This window comes from Dermochelys coriacea, chromosome 16 (genome assembly GCF_009764565.3).
Source record: "Dermochelys coriacea isolate rDerCor1 chromosome 16, rDerCor1.pri.v4, whole genome shotgun sequence".
NCBI classification, from domain to species: Eukaryota; Metazoa; Chordata; order Testudines; family Dermochelyidae; genus Dermochelys; species Dermochelys coriacea.
In genome coordinates, this window is record NC_050083.1 from 23654733 (window position 1) to 23670280 (window position 15548).

The 15548-nt window shown below is 44.0% G+C and overlaps 1 protein-coding gene across 4 annotated transcripts in view; it reads right to left on the bottom strand.

Annotated features, from left to right (window-relative positions):
* Nucleotides 1-4503: 4503 nt before the first annotated feature.
* Nucleotides 4504-15548, bottom strand: part of NR6A1 (nuclear receptor subfamily 6 group A member 1) — a 197615-nt gene continuing 186570 nt past the window's right edge. For all 4 annotated transcript variants that reach the window (XM_038375034.2, XM_038375030.2, XM_038375029.2 and 1 more), the window contains one exon: nt 4504-15163. In XM_038375034.2, coding sequence (XP_038230962.1) covers nt 15075-15163 — 89 coding nt within the window. In that variant the 3' untranslated portion in view covers nt 4504-15074. The remainder of the gene's footprint in view (nt 15164-15548) is intronic.

Here is a 15548-nt window from a genome sequence, read left to right on the forward strand (position 1 = left end):
AAACAGCATCGGTCCAGGCCTATGCCCTGGCGCTCGCCGATGAGACGGGCTGACTGGCGATATGCCGGGGTCTGTCAAGCTCTAAGTGACTCTGCTGGCAGGCGCGCTCTGCTGAGAGACCCACAAGGACACTTGGAGCCGATGTTCTGATTTGGGGCCAGCCCCCTGCTTGGGGGAAACTAGCTAGTCATGCTGGGGACCAGGAGAAACAGAAAAGGGAGAGATAGGAGGGGCTGTTGCTACAGCAAAGCATTTCATGTGGCTCCTGTTGCCCAGGGAACGGTTTCTGTGACACCACCAGCCACATCTGGCTCCCTTGAATTCCTGTTCTCAGTGTCAAGAGCAGGCTCCTGCATCAGAAGGGAACGAGCCAAACCTGGCATTACAGAGGGAGCCCCAGCCAGGCAGGGAACCGGCCAGAACACAGCAGCAAACATGGCGCCTTCAAGAGGGACACATGGGCTGACCCAGGATGGTGGAAGTCCGGACCAGACAAACCAGGGGGAGGGCTTGGCACAGTAGCCCATACAATATCCCAGCGGGCAGTAGGGTAGGGACTGAGCAAAGGAAAACTCTCAGAATCCCCAACGGTCTGCTGAAGGGAGAGTGTGGGAAAGCCCTCCCGGCAAGCCAGAGAGATCCACCAGAGGGCAGGTGGAGAGTGGCTGAAGCACAGGGCAGGGAGTCAGGACTCAAGGGCCCTCGTCCTGGCTCACGACTGATGCACTTTGCGATTTTAGCAAGTCCCATCACCTCTCAGTTCCTGTTACATTGGGGCTAGTAACACGGATGCACTGCATGGGAGCATCCCCAGGCTGAATCATCAGCTGCAAAACACTGGGCTGATCAGATGGAAGTGAAAGAAACCCAGAGTGCACCTGCAACATCCCAGGGACGAGGCAGAGCCCCGAGGGTTTCTGGGGGCTGTGTGGTTCTTCCCAGAGTGCATGCACATCCAGAACCAGAGGAGGTTATAAACAGCTGCTAGGGAATCTCACCAGTAGCTCTCTCAGGAACATCCAGATCAGGAAGTTGAAAATATTTGACTCCCCTGAACTGGATCCTTTCCTTCCCTACCCTGCCTGCGATCACAATCATCTCAGAAGACAAAGTCAAACCAAGCCCTAGACTGGCTGATTCTGGATTGGGGTTGTGAACAATACCCAGTGGGAGCCAAGATGCAAAAGCTCATTCCAACCACCTATCAGGCCCGGTACACCATCGGAACAAGACTGCAAGTGAAGGTGAGCTTCCCGTCCTGACTGATACTCTGGCGTGTTTCTTGCTGCTGCCGAGGGCTAACCGAAAACCAAGGGTTCCAGTGCTGCGTAGGAATCACCACTGCAGCCTGCTGTGAAGTCCTGCCCAGGGCCCAGAGTAGAGCAGACCCAGGTTCTTACTCTTTGGCACACTGCACTTCGGTCCTTTGGCTCAGCCTGAGTTTTGGGACATGCTCTCCCCTCCCTCCACCCTTCCAAATCTAATCCGTGGCAGCGGGCAGGAGCAGGAGCCTCCTGAATTCAGGATTCCCCGAGTGGAGGATACAAACAGGAAAGAACCTGGCGGGAGCTAGCGCCTTCAGGATGAAGGGTGCAGGGACAGGAGTCACCAAGGGTACATCCTCACTGCAAAACACAGCCCCATGGCAGCGAGGAGTCTCAGAGCCCAGCTCGGCTGACTGAGGCTCTCATAAGAGGGCTAAAAATAGCAGTGCACACGTTGGGGTGGAGCCCAGTGTCCGAGACCCTCCCCTGCTGCCAGGATCTGATCGGAATGAATTAAAAGTGCCTCTTCTTACCAGACTAATCTCTTCCATTTCTCTTCAAAGCATGTTGCCTGAGGGATTTTTTGGGCTTTCCTTTTCTACTTTGCAGCAGCTATGAAGCCAAGAGAAGGAACGGCAGAGAGACAGAGGAACATGGCAGTGCCCGCTGCAAGAGATGAATTTTAAAATCCCAAACAGCTGGGTCACCGAAGTCTTGGGACAGACCTGGAGAGAATTTTGAGGTTGAATTTCCCATCGAAGTCCAATAGCACTTATTGCTACATAAGGTTCAAATGGAGATAAAGTAACGTACTAATATCATACCCACAACTCAGAGCAGCTTGGGCCAGCAGATCCTGGAGCACTTTTCCAAAGCAGAGCGAATCCTCCTCTCCACTTTAGAGATGGAGAACCCAGTCCAAGTAAGGTGAAGTGACTCACCAAGGCTGAAACAGAGTCCAAGGGAGGAGGCCTGGGGTTAGAATCCAGGCCTCCCAACCCCTAGCCTCATGCTCAGGCCACTGGACCACAGGTCCTGCTACACACAACATGCAACACAAGTCAATTTATTCTTTGCCAAAACAGCAGCTGCCTCCAGATTAAGCTCTTGGGACAGGGATTTTGGGGGGGAGGAGGGAGGAAGAGGAGAATTACTCTCCAGTGATGTGGACTGGCCATTATGAAAAATATCACATTGAAGGGACAATCTCCCTATAAATGAAATGTGTTAAGAACGAAGTCTCTGGTACAACTAGGCAACCAACTGCCATTTTTATCAAGCTGGTGATTTACAGGCAACAAGAGGAGAGAGCAGCACCTGAGTGCGGGGGAGCAGCTGCTCATTTGGGGAGCACTGCTGCCTTTCCATGGTTTACCACAGAATGGACCCTAACGCACGCATGCCAGTATTTATAGACACAAACATACAAAACACTTCTGAGTCTTTTAGCACTTGTCTGTCACAGTGATACGAAAGATCTTTAATTGATTTCTGCAGTTTCTCGCCAAAGCAAGTTGGTCAAGGTTTTTTGTGTTTGTTGGGATTTTATTTCTTGCTTTGCAGCAGGTATTAAGGCAAGAATCTCCTCTTGCTGGTTTTAAGAATCTCTTCATTGTACCCAACAATGGGGATGATTGCCTATTTAAACTGTCACATGTTCTGCAAACCTCGCAATGAAAACACACACAAATCTGTCATCGGTGAGCAAGTGCAGAGATGACACAGGAATTCATAACAAGTTGCAATAATTACAATGCAGAAGATCTGATTTAAGAGTGAAAGATGCTTTCTACACCCAGCTCAGCAGGAGGAAGTGCATTTGTGAAGACAACACGGCTTTCTGCATTCACTACTTGGCAGAATCCCAGAGAGGCCACTAGTATTTGCCCTCTCTTAGACACACCTCTCATGCTCCGCCCCCCATCCCAGTCACCCACCCTCTCCAAGGCTTCCACAAATTGCACAGCAGTAAAGTTACTATCACTCTCCTGTTCCAACAGACACAGCATTCAGTCTCAGACTGGCCCCTCCTCAGGGGCTGGCAGTGCAGTGGAGCTATTTAGATTGTAAGTGCATCAGGGCAGGGGACACTGAGTCACTTCGGATACCACAGACAAGGAGGAGAGACTGCTTTTCCCAGACCCATGAGCCACAGAGATGGCAATTTCCTGCATTATCCTTTGGGACCTTATTGAGTGAAGTATCTTTGGGATTTATTGTATTAAATGAAGGGTCATGTCATACTGTGGGCTGGGATTGTATGTAACCTCTTGAGGGAAATGTGACAGATGAGAGACCCAGGGTTCAAAGGACTATACTGAAATGTGCCAGGCAAGAATGGACCTTTGGAACAAAATGTGGTAAGTGATTTTCCTGGGGAATCTCTAGGGGAAGGTGAATGCAAATTCCCCACCTCTGGTTATGCAAAAGCCCAGCCTTTGGAAGCTACACCCTGAGAGGTGGGCCATAGTCTGCTGATCACCTGTTACATGAGGTCAAGATCAAAGGCCTAAGCTATATAAAGGAAAACAGAAATATTCATGATTGTTCTGGTTCAGAATTTGGGACAGTCATGAACTTGTAACCATGGGGAAAACCCAGTTGTGGGTTTTGTAGGACTCCCATGTACTAGAGCCCAAGGCTGGAGTCGGGGTGACCTCTGGTAAGGTCTTTAGCATAAAAGAGTAGGTTCTTTTATTGGTTTTAATATTTTCTCTGTAATGCTTTCACCTTAAGAATAAATGTGCTTGCTTATAAAGAGCTGTGTGGTAATTTGTAATTGCAGGCAAATTCTGCTGTTATAGCTTCTGGAGATAAAGCAAAGTGCAGATGCTTGCCTGCTTAAGCAGTCTGGTTTGCAGGCATATCAAAGTATAGGCAAGGAACTGTGTGGACTGGAAAACCTCGGCTGGGAAAGGGGGACATGGGTCTCTGCCTGAGAGGTGACAGATGGGGAGCCAGGAACTGAGAGCAGGTGCCCTTGGTGGCCCACGAAGCAGGAATTCAGACGCAGAATATTCAGAATATCCTTAACCATGGATATTTCAATTCCTGGCCTCATCACGAGTAGGAAGAAGAGAGGCAGGGCAAAGGCTCAGCATCACATACTTGCAAAGTAAAATGTGCCTAAGTCCAGCATTTCACCTTGTTACCATGACAGAGTGCCTTTAAATGCAAATGATAAGAAAGAACAGGATGGAGGAGATCAGTGAAAGGAAACACCAGACTCCCAACCTGTGCAGAACAATTCACATTTATTAGTTCAAACAGCTAACACTTGCTAAACATGCGTTTAACACTTATTGGTCACATTTCCACAGGTAGTCAAGTCACAGAGCAGAGCAGAGACAGGTCAGACATGAGCAGCCTGCACGTCGGCCCACCAGTGGGTGAAGGGCAGGCCCCACGGCACAAGCAGGACACATCAGGAGAAAAACATTCATTTGGTCATAGTGTAGTGACAAGAAACAGCTCCTGAGATGGGAAGTGTGACCAGCCCCCCAAGGTGCAGCTGGGATCCATGGGGGAAGGCGGCAGGGGCCAGCCATGCTAACCTGTCTATACTCCAGCTCTGAGCATGTTAAACATAACAGCTAAACGCTCACTATTAGTTATGTTGAGGTGACATCCTGCTTCCCTGATTTATGCAAGGGATCATGGGAAAAATGAATTGTTTTGCTGTGCTTGATGAATGAAAACACATTCCCTATAGCACCTCTATTGACAGGGCCCAGTCCCAATGCAAGGAGAAGGCACATTCACTACGGATATGCCACATGGAACAGGTGAGACAAAGGGCCAATGCAATTGGGAGGGTTTCTGGACTGATTTTCTTCTTAAGCTGTAAACGTCTAACATAGAACACATGCACAAGGACCCTGAGGAAATCCCTGGCTACCAATGTAACGCATACATATCATGCATCTGTTCAGTGCCCATTGTGTGGCTCTGTTCTACGGCTTTCGAGATGCCTGTGACAGAGGAAATTCAATTTAGTTGGTGAAAGCTGCATTTTGCATCAACAGGCTCATGCTTGGTGTGTTAAACCAAACCAGAGGAAGATGTTGGGCAAGGGCTGCAGCCAGCCCTTGCAAAGGATAGCAACCAACCTGGAGAGGCCTGGGCACCCTCTGGAGGAAAGTGCAGAGCTTTGGTTTTCTTGGTCTCTTGCTGACTGGGGACATGTGGTGATTTGCACCAGTACAGCTCTGCTGATACAAATTGGGGCTTAGAGTGATGGTGCCTGCGTGCTAGAGGTTTGCACTGGTACCGTGATATGGCTGACTGACATGGGAAATCCTGAAGGTGGCCATGGCCTAAGTGAAACTCACTAAAGTTCCAGCAAAACCTGAGCAGCCCCGGTAGATGTTTCCACCATGGTGGTGCTTGGAGTTCCAGTTCTGATCAACAGAATCACAAAATGTCACCCGAACATTCAAATGCTGCTGCAGCAATTGTTAAAGGACTAATAATCCAACAACAACTAAATCAAAACGGCAACAAAACCCAAGACATTTTCACTCCACATTTTTCATCAGAAACATGTAAACAGAAAGAGGAGCAGTATTTTGTTTTTCACACAATCCCTTTGAGATGATAAACAGGATGTCACACAAAGAGGTAGTTTTGTTATGGAAATTGAGTCAATAATGTTATCAACTATTACAAGACATTTTATAAAATGAAAGAAAACAATGAATCACAAAAGGCTTTGCTGAGGCTGATCGGCATGTGGTTTGGTTTATTTGTTTATTTCTGCCTTTGGTGGCATTTCTTCCACCCAACCATGTTGCTTCTTTCATGCACTTGTTAGAGGTCAGTGCACAGTCAGGCTTTTTTTCTGCCACAGTGAAAAAATAATACCTATAGTAAGCTAACATCTCTGAGCATGGACAGTCCAAGCTCAGGCTTCCAGATACTGGCACACCAGGCTGATGAGACAAACAACCCACTAGCCCTGGGGATGGCTGCTGACCATTGTTGGATTCTGTCATTCTGCCACTGTCTGAGGGCTTATCTATATGGACCCTCACTGCACAGCAAGCCAGGGTGTAAAATCCACAGTGCACAAGCCTGCTGCACATGAAGTTTGTGTATAGACCATGCAGCTGTGCACTAAAAGTTCCCTAGTGTACTTTGACCTACCACTGTTTCAACCATCAGTAGGGAAAGTGCACGAGGGACCTTTCAGGGAGCCGGAAGGGCTAGTGAGTGCACAGCAGGCTGATGTGCTGTAGATTTATACAAAGCATCCATATTGACAAGCCCTGAGACGACGACCTGTGGTGATCATATCATAGAATATCCAAACCAGTCCTATTCCCTCAGTACAATTCTCAAGCAGTTTGAATGCCTAATCCCTAGGAGGTCTGCAGTGAGAAAGCTGTACTCTACAAAAAGAGCACGACTGCAGAGTTCTCATGAGTATCATCATGGAGCCTGGCATTTTAAGGCGTGGCTATGAGCACCATGATTTTTATTCTCTTCCGTATTTATGACATTTTTAAAATGAGATTTTTGAAGGAGAAAGCACAAGCCATTTGTAAAGTGCTTGGAAGAGGGAAATACAGAAGTGCCCAGTGTTACTACAGCTCTGGGACCTCTGTGTTCTCCAGTACGGCCTGCCAGGAGCTCTCCGAGCACCAGGGGGCATTTTCTCAGAACGTGATTATGTTGTCACTAGGGCTCTCGATTAATTGCAGTTAACTCACGTGATTAACTCAAAAAAATTAAATGCAATTAAAAAATTAATCTCAATTAACCACAGTTTTAAAATCGCACTATTAAACAATAGAAACCAAATTGAAATTTATTACATATTTTGGATGTTTTTCTACATGTTCATATATATTGTATTCTGTGTTGTAACTGAAATCAAAGTGTACATTATTTTCGATTACAAGTATTTGCATTGTAAAAATGACAAACAAAAGGAATAGTATTTTTCAATTCATCTCATACAAGTACTGTAGTGCAATCTGTGTTGTGAAAATGCAACTTACATATGTAGATTTTTTTGGTTACATAACTGCATTCAAAAACAAAACAATGTAAAATTTCAGAGCCTAAAAATCCACTCAGTCCTACTTCTTGTTCAGCCAATCACTTGGATAAACAAGCTTGTTTACATTCACAGGAGATAATGCTGCCCGCTTCTTGTTTACAATGTCACCTGACAGCGAGAACAGGCATTCACATGGCACTATTGTAGCTGGCGTTGCAAGATATTTATGTGCCAGATGCGCTAAAGATTCATATATCCTTTCATGCTTCATCCACCATTCCAGGGGACTGAGTGGCCTTGCAGGTTCTAGAGTTTTATATTGTTTTATTTTTGAATGCGGTTTTTTTGTACATAATTCTACATTTGTAAGTACAACTTTCATGATTAAGAGATTGCACTACAGTACTTGTATTAGGTGAACTGAAAAATACTATTTCTTTTGTTTTTTTTACAGTGCAAATATTTGTAATAAAAAATATAAAGTGAGCACTGTACACTTTGTATTCTGGTGTTGTAAATGAAATCAATATATTTGAAAATGTAGAAAACATCCAAAAATATTTAAATGTTATCCTATTATTAACAGTGCGATTAATTGCAATTAATTTTTTTAATCACTTGATGGGCATCTTTAATGCAACACCTAGGGCTGTCAAGATCAGCAGAGAGCACTGCTGGGTACATTGGGGTGAGGGAGGGCATTTCTATATTTTATTATTTTTGTTAAGTTTAGTGAAGCCTTAATGGGGGGGAGGGGTTTTTACAGGACACCTCCAGGCCATCCCATGATTTCCCCTGCAGTTTGCAACCATCTTGGACATTTTCTCCTGTCCACACATCAGTATTCTCTCACCAGTTTGCCCTGACAGACTGACAACACTAATGATTATAATCCATGCAGTCACAGCATCTGAACTGATGTAACTCAAGGTGTCTTCTTACAGATTTGCAATAGCTTAGAACAGGCAAAGTAGATCCGAAGGAAATTGTTATTTGTTGTTACTGACTGTACACAAGCCACTGATGTAAGAACTCCGCACAGATAAAGCCAGATTTTTGTTCCCAAAATCCAGATGTGGAGATGCTTACTGAGATTATAACAGGCTTCCAAACAGGCCATGAAAGAAGCTACTGTTGCAACATCAAGATGAGGGTTTCAGTGGGTCACATTTAAATACATATCCCTGAGCTTCTGTGCGCGTTGCAAGCAACACGCTGAGAACCCAAAGAAACGCCACAGCTTGATGCTGACATCTTATGTATTGTCATCTTTGATTTACAAATCATCTAAAACTTACAAATTGGCTTCATACTTAAACTACTTCCCCAAGTTCCCCCCTTCTCCTGCCTTTTATGTGGCAGGGATGATTGCCGCTTCTTATCCTGAGAAATACAGAAATATCATCACAGACACCGAGCTTCATAGCTTCAAATCAAAACCAAGGACGATGAAGAAGAAATGAACCAACGGTGATAGCACATTCACAGGAGGGGTTTTTGTTGTTGTTTTCCTTTTAAAAAGTATTAAAGATAAAAGAAATTCAAGTTTTTTAAAAAAAGATTGGTTTGAAGGACTGGACTTTTAAAACCAATAAGCAGAAATGACTTCATCACTGCTTTGTGCCAAAGTCTGAAGAGTTTGTTCATACCAGCACACAGATCCTGTAATGCAGCAACATAATGGAGTATGGGACATACAGGGCAGACAACAAGCAAGACTCAAAGCAGTCTCCAGTCTTCCTACTCAGGAGAGGGGAAAATCCCGTTTGTTGTGAAAATCTCATTTATGTTAGCAGGTTCTCCGTGTCAGCCATGTGTATAGTAGAGTCCCTCTTAGTGCTCAGGCACACATATTCAGTAGGGACATGGGAACAGATCAGGCAGAATTGGCCCCCCAGCCCTTTGCCCACCTCTTGAATTGAACCTCTCTGAGGTGTTACCTCCAACCTCCTATACCTCAATTTTGCAGCTGTATTTGCACTTTTAGGCTCTGACAAGAAGCAAAAGCACCATAGCATTGGGAAGAGGCTCCCCTGGGGCACTGAGCTGGCTGGAAGCAGGAAGTGAATCTTAGAACATCTGCTCTTGACAGAGGTCCAGCCCAATTTTGCAGATTCAAGAGGGGTCAATAAATACCTGAACTGATAAACCTGAAGCAGTAAGGTAATTTTCATTTCAGTGATGAGGGTATTCAATACTCAGCTTCTAAACTGGCATATGTACACAGCAACACTGAACATTTAATCCACAAGAGCTGCATTTTTAAGTTTTCAAAACATGTGATTTGCTCTTTGGTCTTTATGCCTATGCAACTGTGGATAAGAAAGTTCAGTAACTGAAGATGTGGAAAAGTGGACAGCTACACCAACCACTGAAAAGCAAGTGTTACTCTATAGTATCGTCTAAAGGCTTTAGGAGTGAGCTGGAAAAGGTTAAAGCGGCCAAGATATTAACATTCGAAGAGCGGTAAGTGTGCATGTGAAATTAATATTTGTAATAAAGACGTCAGCTTCTTCCTACCACATGGTACCTATTAGGGGTTCGTATTTCATACATTCAGGTGGCTGGGCACAGCTTAGGAAGACGCATTTCATCTCTTCACAGTGTGCGCACTGTTGGGGCTGCACTGGTAGCTTCCCTGCATGCACTGTGTTTTGTAATGACCCATGGAAGGTTCTGGTCTTCCCCACAGGCAATTCAACACACAAACCTGACAAGCAGCAGGAAATGAGAGCAGAACAATGCTGTTCTTTGTTGCCTATGCCCCAACCTGAGAAACTAGACTTTTTGATGCACAGACCGTTCTAGACGCCAATGGTGCTAAAGGGATATTTAGTGTCACACAGACAGACAACGTGTTACACATGGTTGTAAGCATAGGTGACACGGTGGGAGGGTCATGCAGGTCATATGCTCCCCCTTCCCCCCCAATTTGCTGATTGGCTTGTACTGGGCATGCTCAGTAACACTGCTGAAGCTGCTGCCCTCACTCTGCCCCCCCCCGCCCCCCACTATTGGCAGCCATAGGGTCATCTCTGGTTGCAAGTTTGCCTCCTTGTATTAGTGCTGCTGAGTGCAAACCTGATAGGCCCCTCCCCCTTGGTGAGAGCCCAAAGTTCATGGTGTTTATGAAACTAACAATTTATAGATATAACTGGCTTTGATCTTCTTGCTGGCATGACACACTTGGCTTGTGAGTTATGTCCCCTTCTAGTTGCTGGTCCCCACAGAGGATAAAAGCCTACTACTGCTAAAGCTAATGGAGTAAAAATTTACTTTTTCAGCTCAAGTTGTGTTTCTATGGACTTATTCACAGCATTGAGGGCCAATGGAAAGATTCCAACTGACTTCAGCGGGCTTTTAATCATGGCCTGTGGTGCCAGGTCATTAGCATTTAAGTCCAGTACCTTTAGAACTGAAAGCATTGGCCTTGCCACTTGAGCTAATGGAGTAACATCATTCGCTGGTAGCAGCAGTTTCTTGGCAATGCAGTAATTAGTGAGAGATGATACTTAAAACCTGGAGCGTTTCCTGGAGCAGATTACAAGAACTTTAAACTTGTTCATTTGTGATTCCCAGACTGAGTCCCCCTCTGAATATGTGAGCATATGCACTTCAAATTTATATCCCAAAATCTCTATTTGGACTAAAAAAAACTCTTCAGATTTACATTTGCACAAATACTATGAAGGAAAGGATGGGGTCAATTGAGTTATCTTTCAAACCAGAGATAAATATTGACTTGTCTTGGCAGAAAATTCCACCAAAAATGATTATTGTTGTTTGAGTCTTCTATGACAGAAGTCCAGATAAGCAAGAGCAGATACCAAAGATAAAGAATATCCCCACCCAACTAGCAGTAAGCACAAATAAAATATGGTTCCCTGTAAACCGAATGTTATGTGAAGATTGGGACAAACAATTCCAACTTTTGTAGGATGTCCTTCAAACCAAATTCACAAATACATCTAGTGACTGACCTAATGTCACTACATTTCTAGCTACATTCCTATCTTCTCATCATAATACCTGAGTTTGCAATGCAACACATTCACTTTACCCTGTTTAAAAAACACAAGTCAGAGGACTTGGTGCAGAAGACATTAATGACTGTCCAGCGAGTTAGGTTCTGGTTCGGTATGCTAGTCTCGTTCTTGCTTCTGAATTTAGCATAGCTTTTATGCTCACTGCGATACAAGGGGGTTTGTTAACAGATACTGCTGCCAAACCATTTTGATAAATGTTGATTAACACAGTTGCAAGTAGTAGCACATCCCCCCCTCCATCCCCATCATCATCAAGTTTATTAAATCTTTGCTTGTGCAGCATTTTCCTGGGGAGTCCATTAGTTTTGGACAGAGTACAAAATAGATGTTTTTGTCAGGTATTTGGCAAAAACAAGTTTTCTAATGTTAGCATAGAGATCTTCTAATTAAAACAAACCCTTATTCATCAATAATTAATAATCTAACAACTGTGGAATAAGATTACTTCTGTGCAGTTAAACTATTCCTGAAATGTGTAAGCAAGCCAGAAAATAACCCGTAATACAAGTATCATGTGGAATTATTTGAAAATGAAAGTTAAAGATGGCAATACTTCCTAACTTAGAAATAAACAGATGCACTAAAATCTTCCCATGTATACTTGAGGTATATATTGTATGCAGAAGGCTTTCCTGAGAAATATGTGCTTGTCTCATTTTATAAACAGAAAGCAAATGAGATTCATGAAACTAACTTTGGATTCGTCAAGTGATATAAAAGTGGACTTCTGCTGATCCCAGCAGCTGTTACCCGTAACATATTATTTTACAAAAGTGTATATCAGCAGCTAGTGGACTACCTAAAGCAAGGGAATCAATCAAGTGGGAAGATTCACAAAGCAGAACTAAAGAGAGCAACACTGCCTTTGGTCTACATGGTTAGTCAACAGCTTGTCTCTGCTGAGATGGTTTTGGATGGAGTAGTCTTCATCTCTTGGAGGCAGGATCCATTTGCACTTATTGTACAGAATAACTGTTGACTAACCTAGAGATGTGCCAAGCTAGCAAGTTCCAATGACTGTTGGGTTGCTATTACACTAGTCTGTAGGTAGCATTTGGGGTTGACTGAATGATATGCTTCTGCTGTTCACCCAGTTCATTTCTACCCACTAGCAGGTACAGTACTTCAGTGGAGAGCAGGTGCTTGTTCAGAAGAACAAGCTTCTCCTGACCACATATTTAATTTGTGCCATACACTTTGATGTGTCATGACTGGACAGGATGTAAGAATGGTTTTTCCCACCCCAGAAAAGCAGAAGTTGTTTCCTGAAGAACTCAAGGTAGTTTAAAAATAGCAGGTTCTTTAACATTCAAAAATGTCTCAATCAGCCTAATGTAACCACTCAAAACAACAGATTTACAACGAAGGGTCCCAGCAGAAAATTCAGCAAAGGCAACATGGCTGCCTATTAGAATGAGTGGGATTTCATAAATATATGAATGATGGAAACAGGGAAAGAAATCTTCTCCAGCTAGCAATCGTGTGGATATAGGAAGCCATGGAGGACACTGAGGCTTAATGGACAGTAATACATGTTGTTAATCAAACAGCTGAACAGCAGCAATTCAAGTATTTTTGATGTAATGCAAGTGACTGAAGTTATTGGGTGGAACATCTAAATTCTGGGAGAATTAGAACAAAATAATATACATGAATTGCACTAAGAGCCAGGTTTTTCTACTACTCTCCCCTCCAAGCAATAAAATGGTACATGCAGGACTTGGTTAATACCCATATGTTCTCCAGGGTTCAACAGACACCCAATAGCAAAGAACACTGAAATCTCTTATCAGAAGTCATTTATTTTATCCACAGGAGGGATAGAAGCTTCTAGGTTTGAAGTGTTCGCTGATGTGAATTACTTGTAACTACCGTAGTAGGAAATCCTCTTCACTGGAGTAATTTAAAAACAAGGCCAGATCTAGCCATGGAGAACATATATTGCCCCAGTTTCTTAGAATGCTTTTCCAGTTTGTGATTCTAAGAGACAGCATTTAGCCAATAATTAAATTATTTGCAGTCTGCCAGTTTATTTCAGCCTCCCTCTTCAAAGGCTGTTATTAATTACGACACAATTCCAGTTTGGTAGGAGAGTCGTGAGGGAATAATCATGCATCAGTTGGAGAGAGAGAGAGAGGGAGAGAGAACGAACAATTCTGCATCGTCTTGGGAAGGGGAATGTGGGCTAGGGGTCTCTCTCAGCCTTGGAATGCTGCAATTCTCATGACAGAATTTCAGGGGGATCCAATTTACATCATGAGAGCTGCATATGAAAACTGATGAAGTTTAGCTAGTTGACCAAAAAAGTCTTAATTTCTCCCTCTGATTCCAGAGAAACTCCATTTTGAAATCCCTAGATTCCTGGCTTCCATTTTGAATAAGCAAAAGTCACTCCACCACTGGCTGACAGCTGCAGGTCACGTAGCATTAGGAATTGGCAGGAAAAAAAGTGGTAAACAACAAATGACAGATCATAACACTGAGGTAAATAACGGCCAACTGGAATGACTGATGTGTGACTGTTAGCAAAGTAGGGTATAAAAGTCAGCAGCAGCTGACAGTTGAAAGGTTGAGAAGGCAGCTGAGCAGAGAGCCGAGAAGGCAGAGGGAGGCGCGAAAGAGGTGAGGGTGAGACGAAGGAGAAGCAGCAGTAAGCAGTGGGAGAAGAGAAGGACGCAGCAGAGGAGTGGAGAGAGAAAGAAAACAGGAAAATATACTGTGCTGTCAGCTGAGTAAGGTCAGACAGAGTAACCGGTATAGTTATAGCCTAGCCTAGTGTTTGTGTGTGTGCGGGGGCGGGGGGGGGGGTTAAATACAGATGTATGCATGTGTATTGACTGTGAAAGGGATTTATACATGTAAAAGCTAATGGACATCTAAAAATGGCTGTCAGCTACCTGTGACGGACTGACCATCTGAAGCAGGGAGCATCCGCTCAGTATCATTTCAAGCTATAAAGCAATGTGGTTTGAGGTGCTCTAACTTGTTGTAAGGGATTTGTGTTTAGATTGTTACTGTGTCAAGAAATTGTTCAACAAAAGGTGCCTTGTTTTGGAACACTGCTTGTGTTAATCATTTATCCACGGCTATATCTGTGTCCTCCAAGTATTCCCTTAGCCACCCTGGAGACCCACACTTAATGAGAACAGATTGGTTATAACAAACAGGTTGGCTATTCTGGGGGTACCCAAATTCTGGTTTTGGGGTAACACCTTTGCCCCCACTTATCTTTTTTGAAGCTTGGCACTTCTCTGATGCCCACACTCCTTCAATATGCTCCAACATTTGGGATGCTAATAGTTCTCCCAGTGGAGTGAGGCAGTTTGCTCTCTAGGCAAAAACTTTGGATATGAATCATGAAATGATCAGTACATGAACAGCATCTTCTCATTGAGGTAGTCTTAGTCATATCGGCCCCCAGTCCCACAAATACAAAAGAACTAACCCTAACAAACACTGTAACATTAAACATCTTCACATTCTGTAAACTGCAAGAGAATGCAGCTGCTGCATTCATACAGAACCATGTGCACTGTGTTGAAGATCATACATTCAACTCTGTCGTGAAATAAATATATAGGAAAAGAGTTTAAAAAACAAAAAAAAGATTCTTGCTACAATGACAGGGCTACCTGCCACCCTGTCTCAGCAGCTCTCTACTGCCTTGATCATGGTTTTTTTCCCCCCTCTCTCTTCACGTGTGAGCCAGTTTCCCACCTGAAGCACCAGAGTAAGGCATGGGTTCGGGGCAATGAAGGCTCACTCTTTGCTCACACTTGTCTTGCAGGAATGCAGAACGGCTTTAAAAAGGAGGGGAAGCTGCTCCAGAGGAACATTCACCATTTTTCCTGTTAAGAAAGAATCAGAATTAGCTGCCATTCCTGAGCCAGATTTCAAAAACTCTCATCTCAAACAAGCTGGTGACACTGGAGACAGTTTCACCTTGAACCTTTAGAGAAACAGTAAATCACCCAATTCCTACATTAGATATTCTTTTGGAAACAACAGGATGTGTTAAAGAGTGGAACAGAAGCTAAGTGTGTTGGCGAAGTCAGATAAAATTGATTTCCCCATAATGGGGGCATATTTATAGAAGATGGGAAAGAACACATCCCACCTGTCAACCTCCCCTGTCAATCACAATGAACAGATTGTCTGTGATGTCTCCACCTGGTGCCAGTGGACAAACCTGCTTGGTATTACAGAGGAAGGTGAAACACGCAGATCCTGATC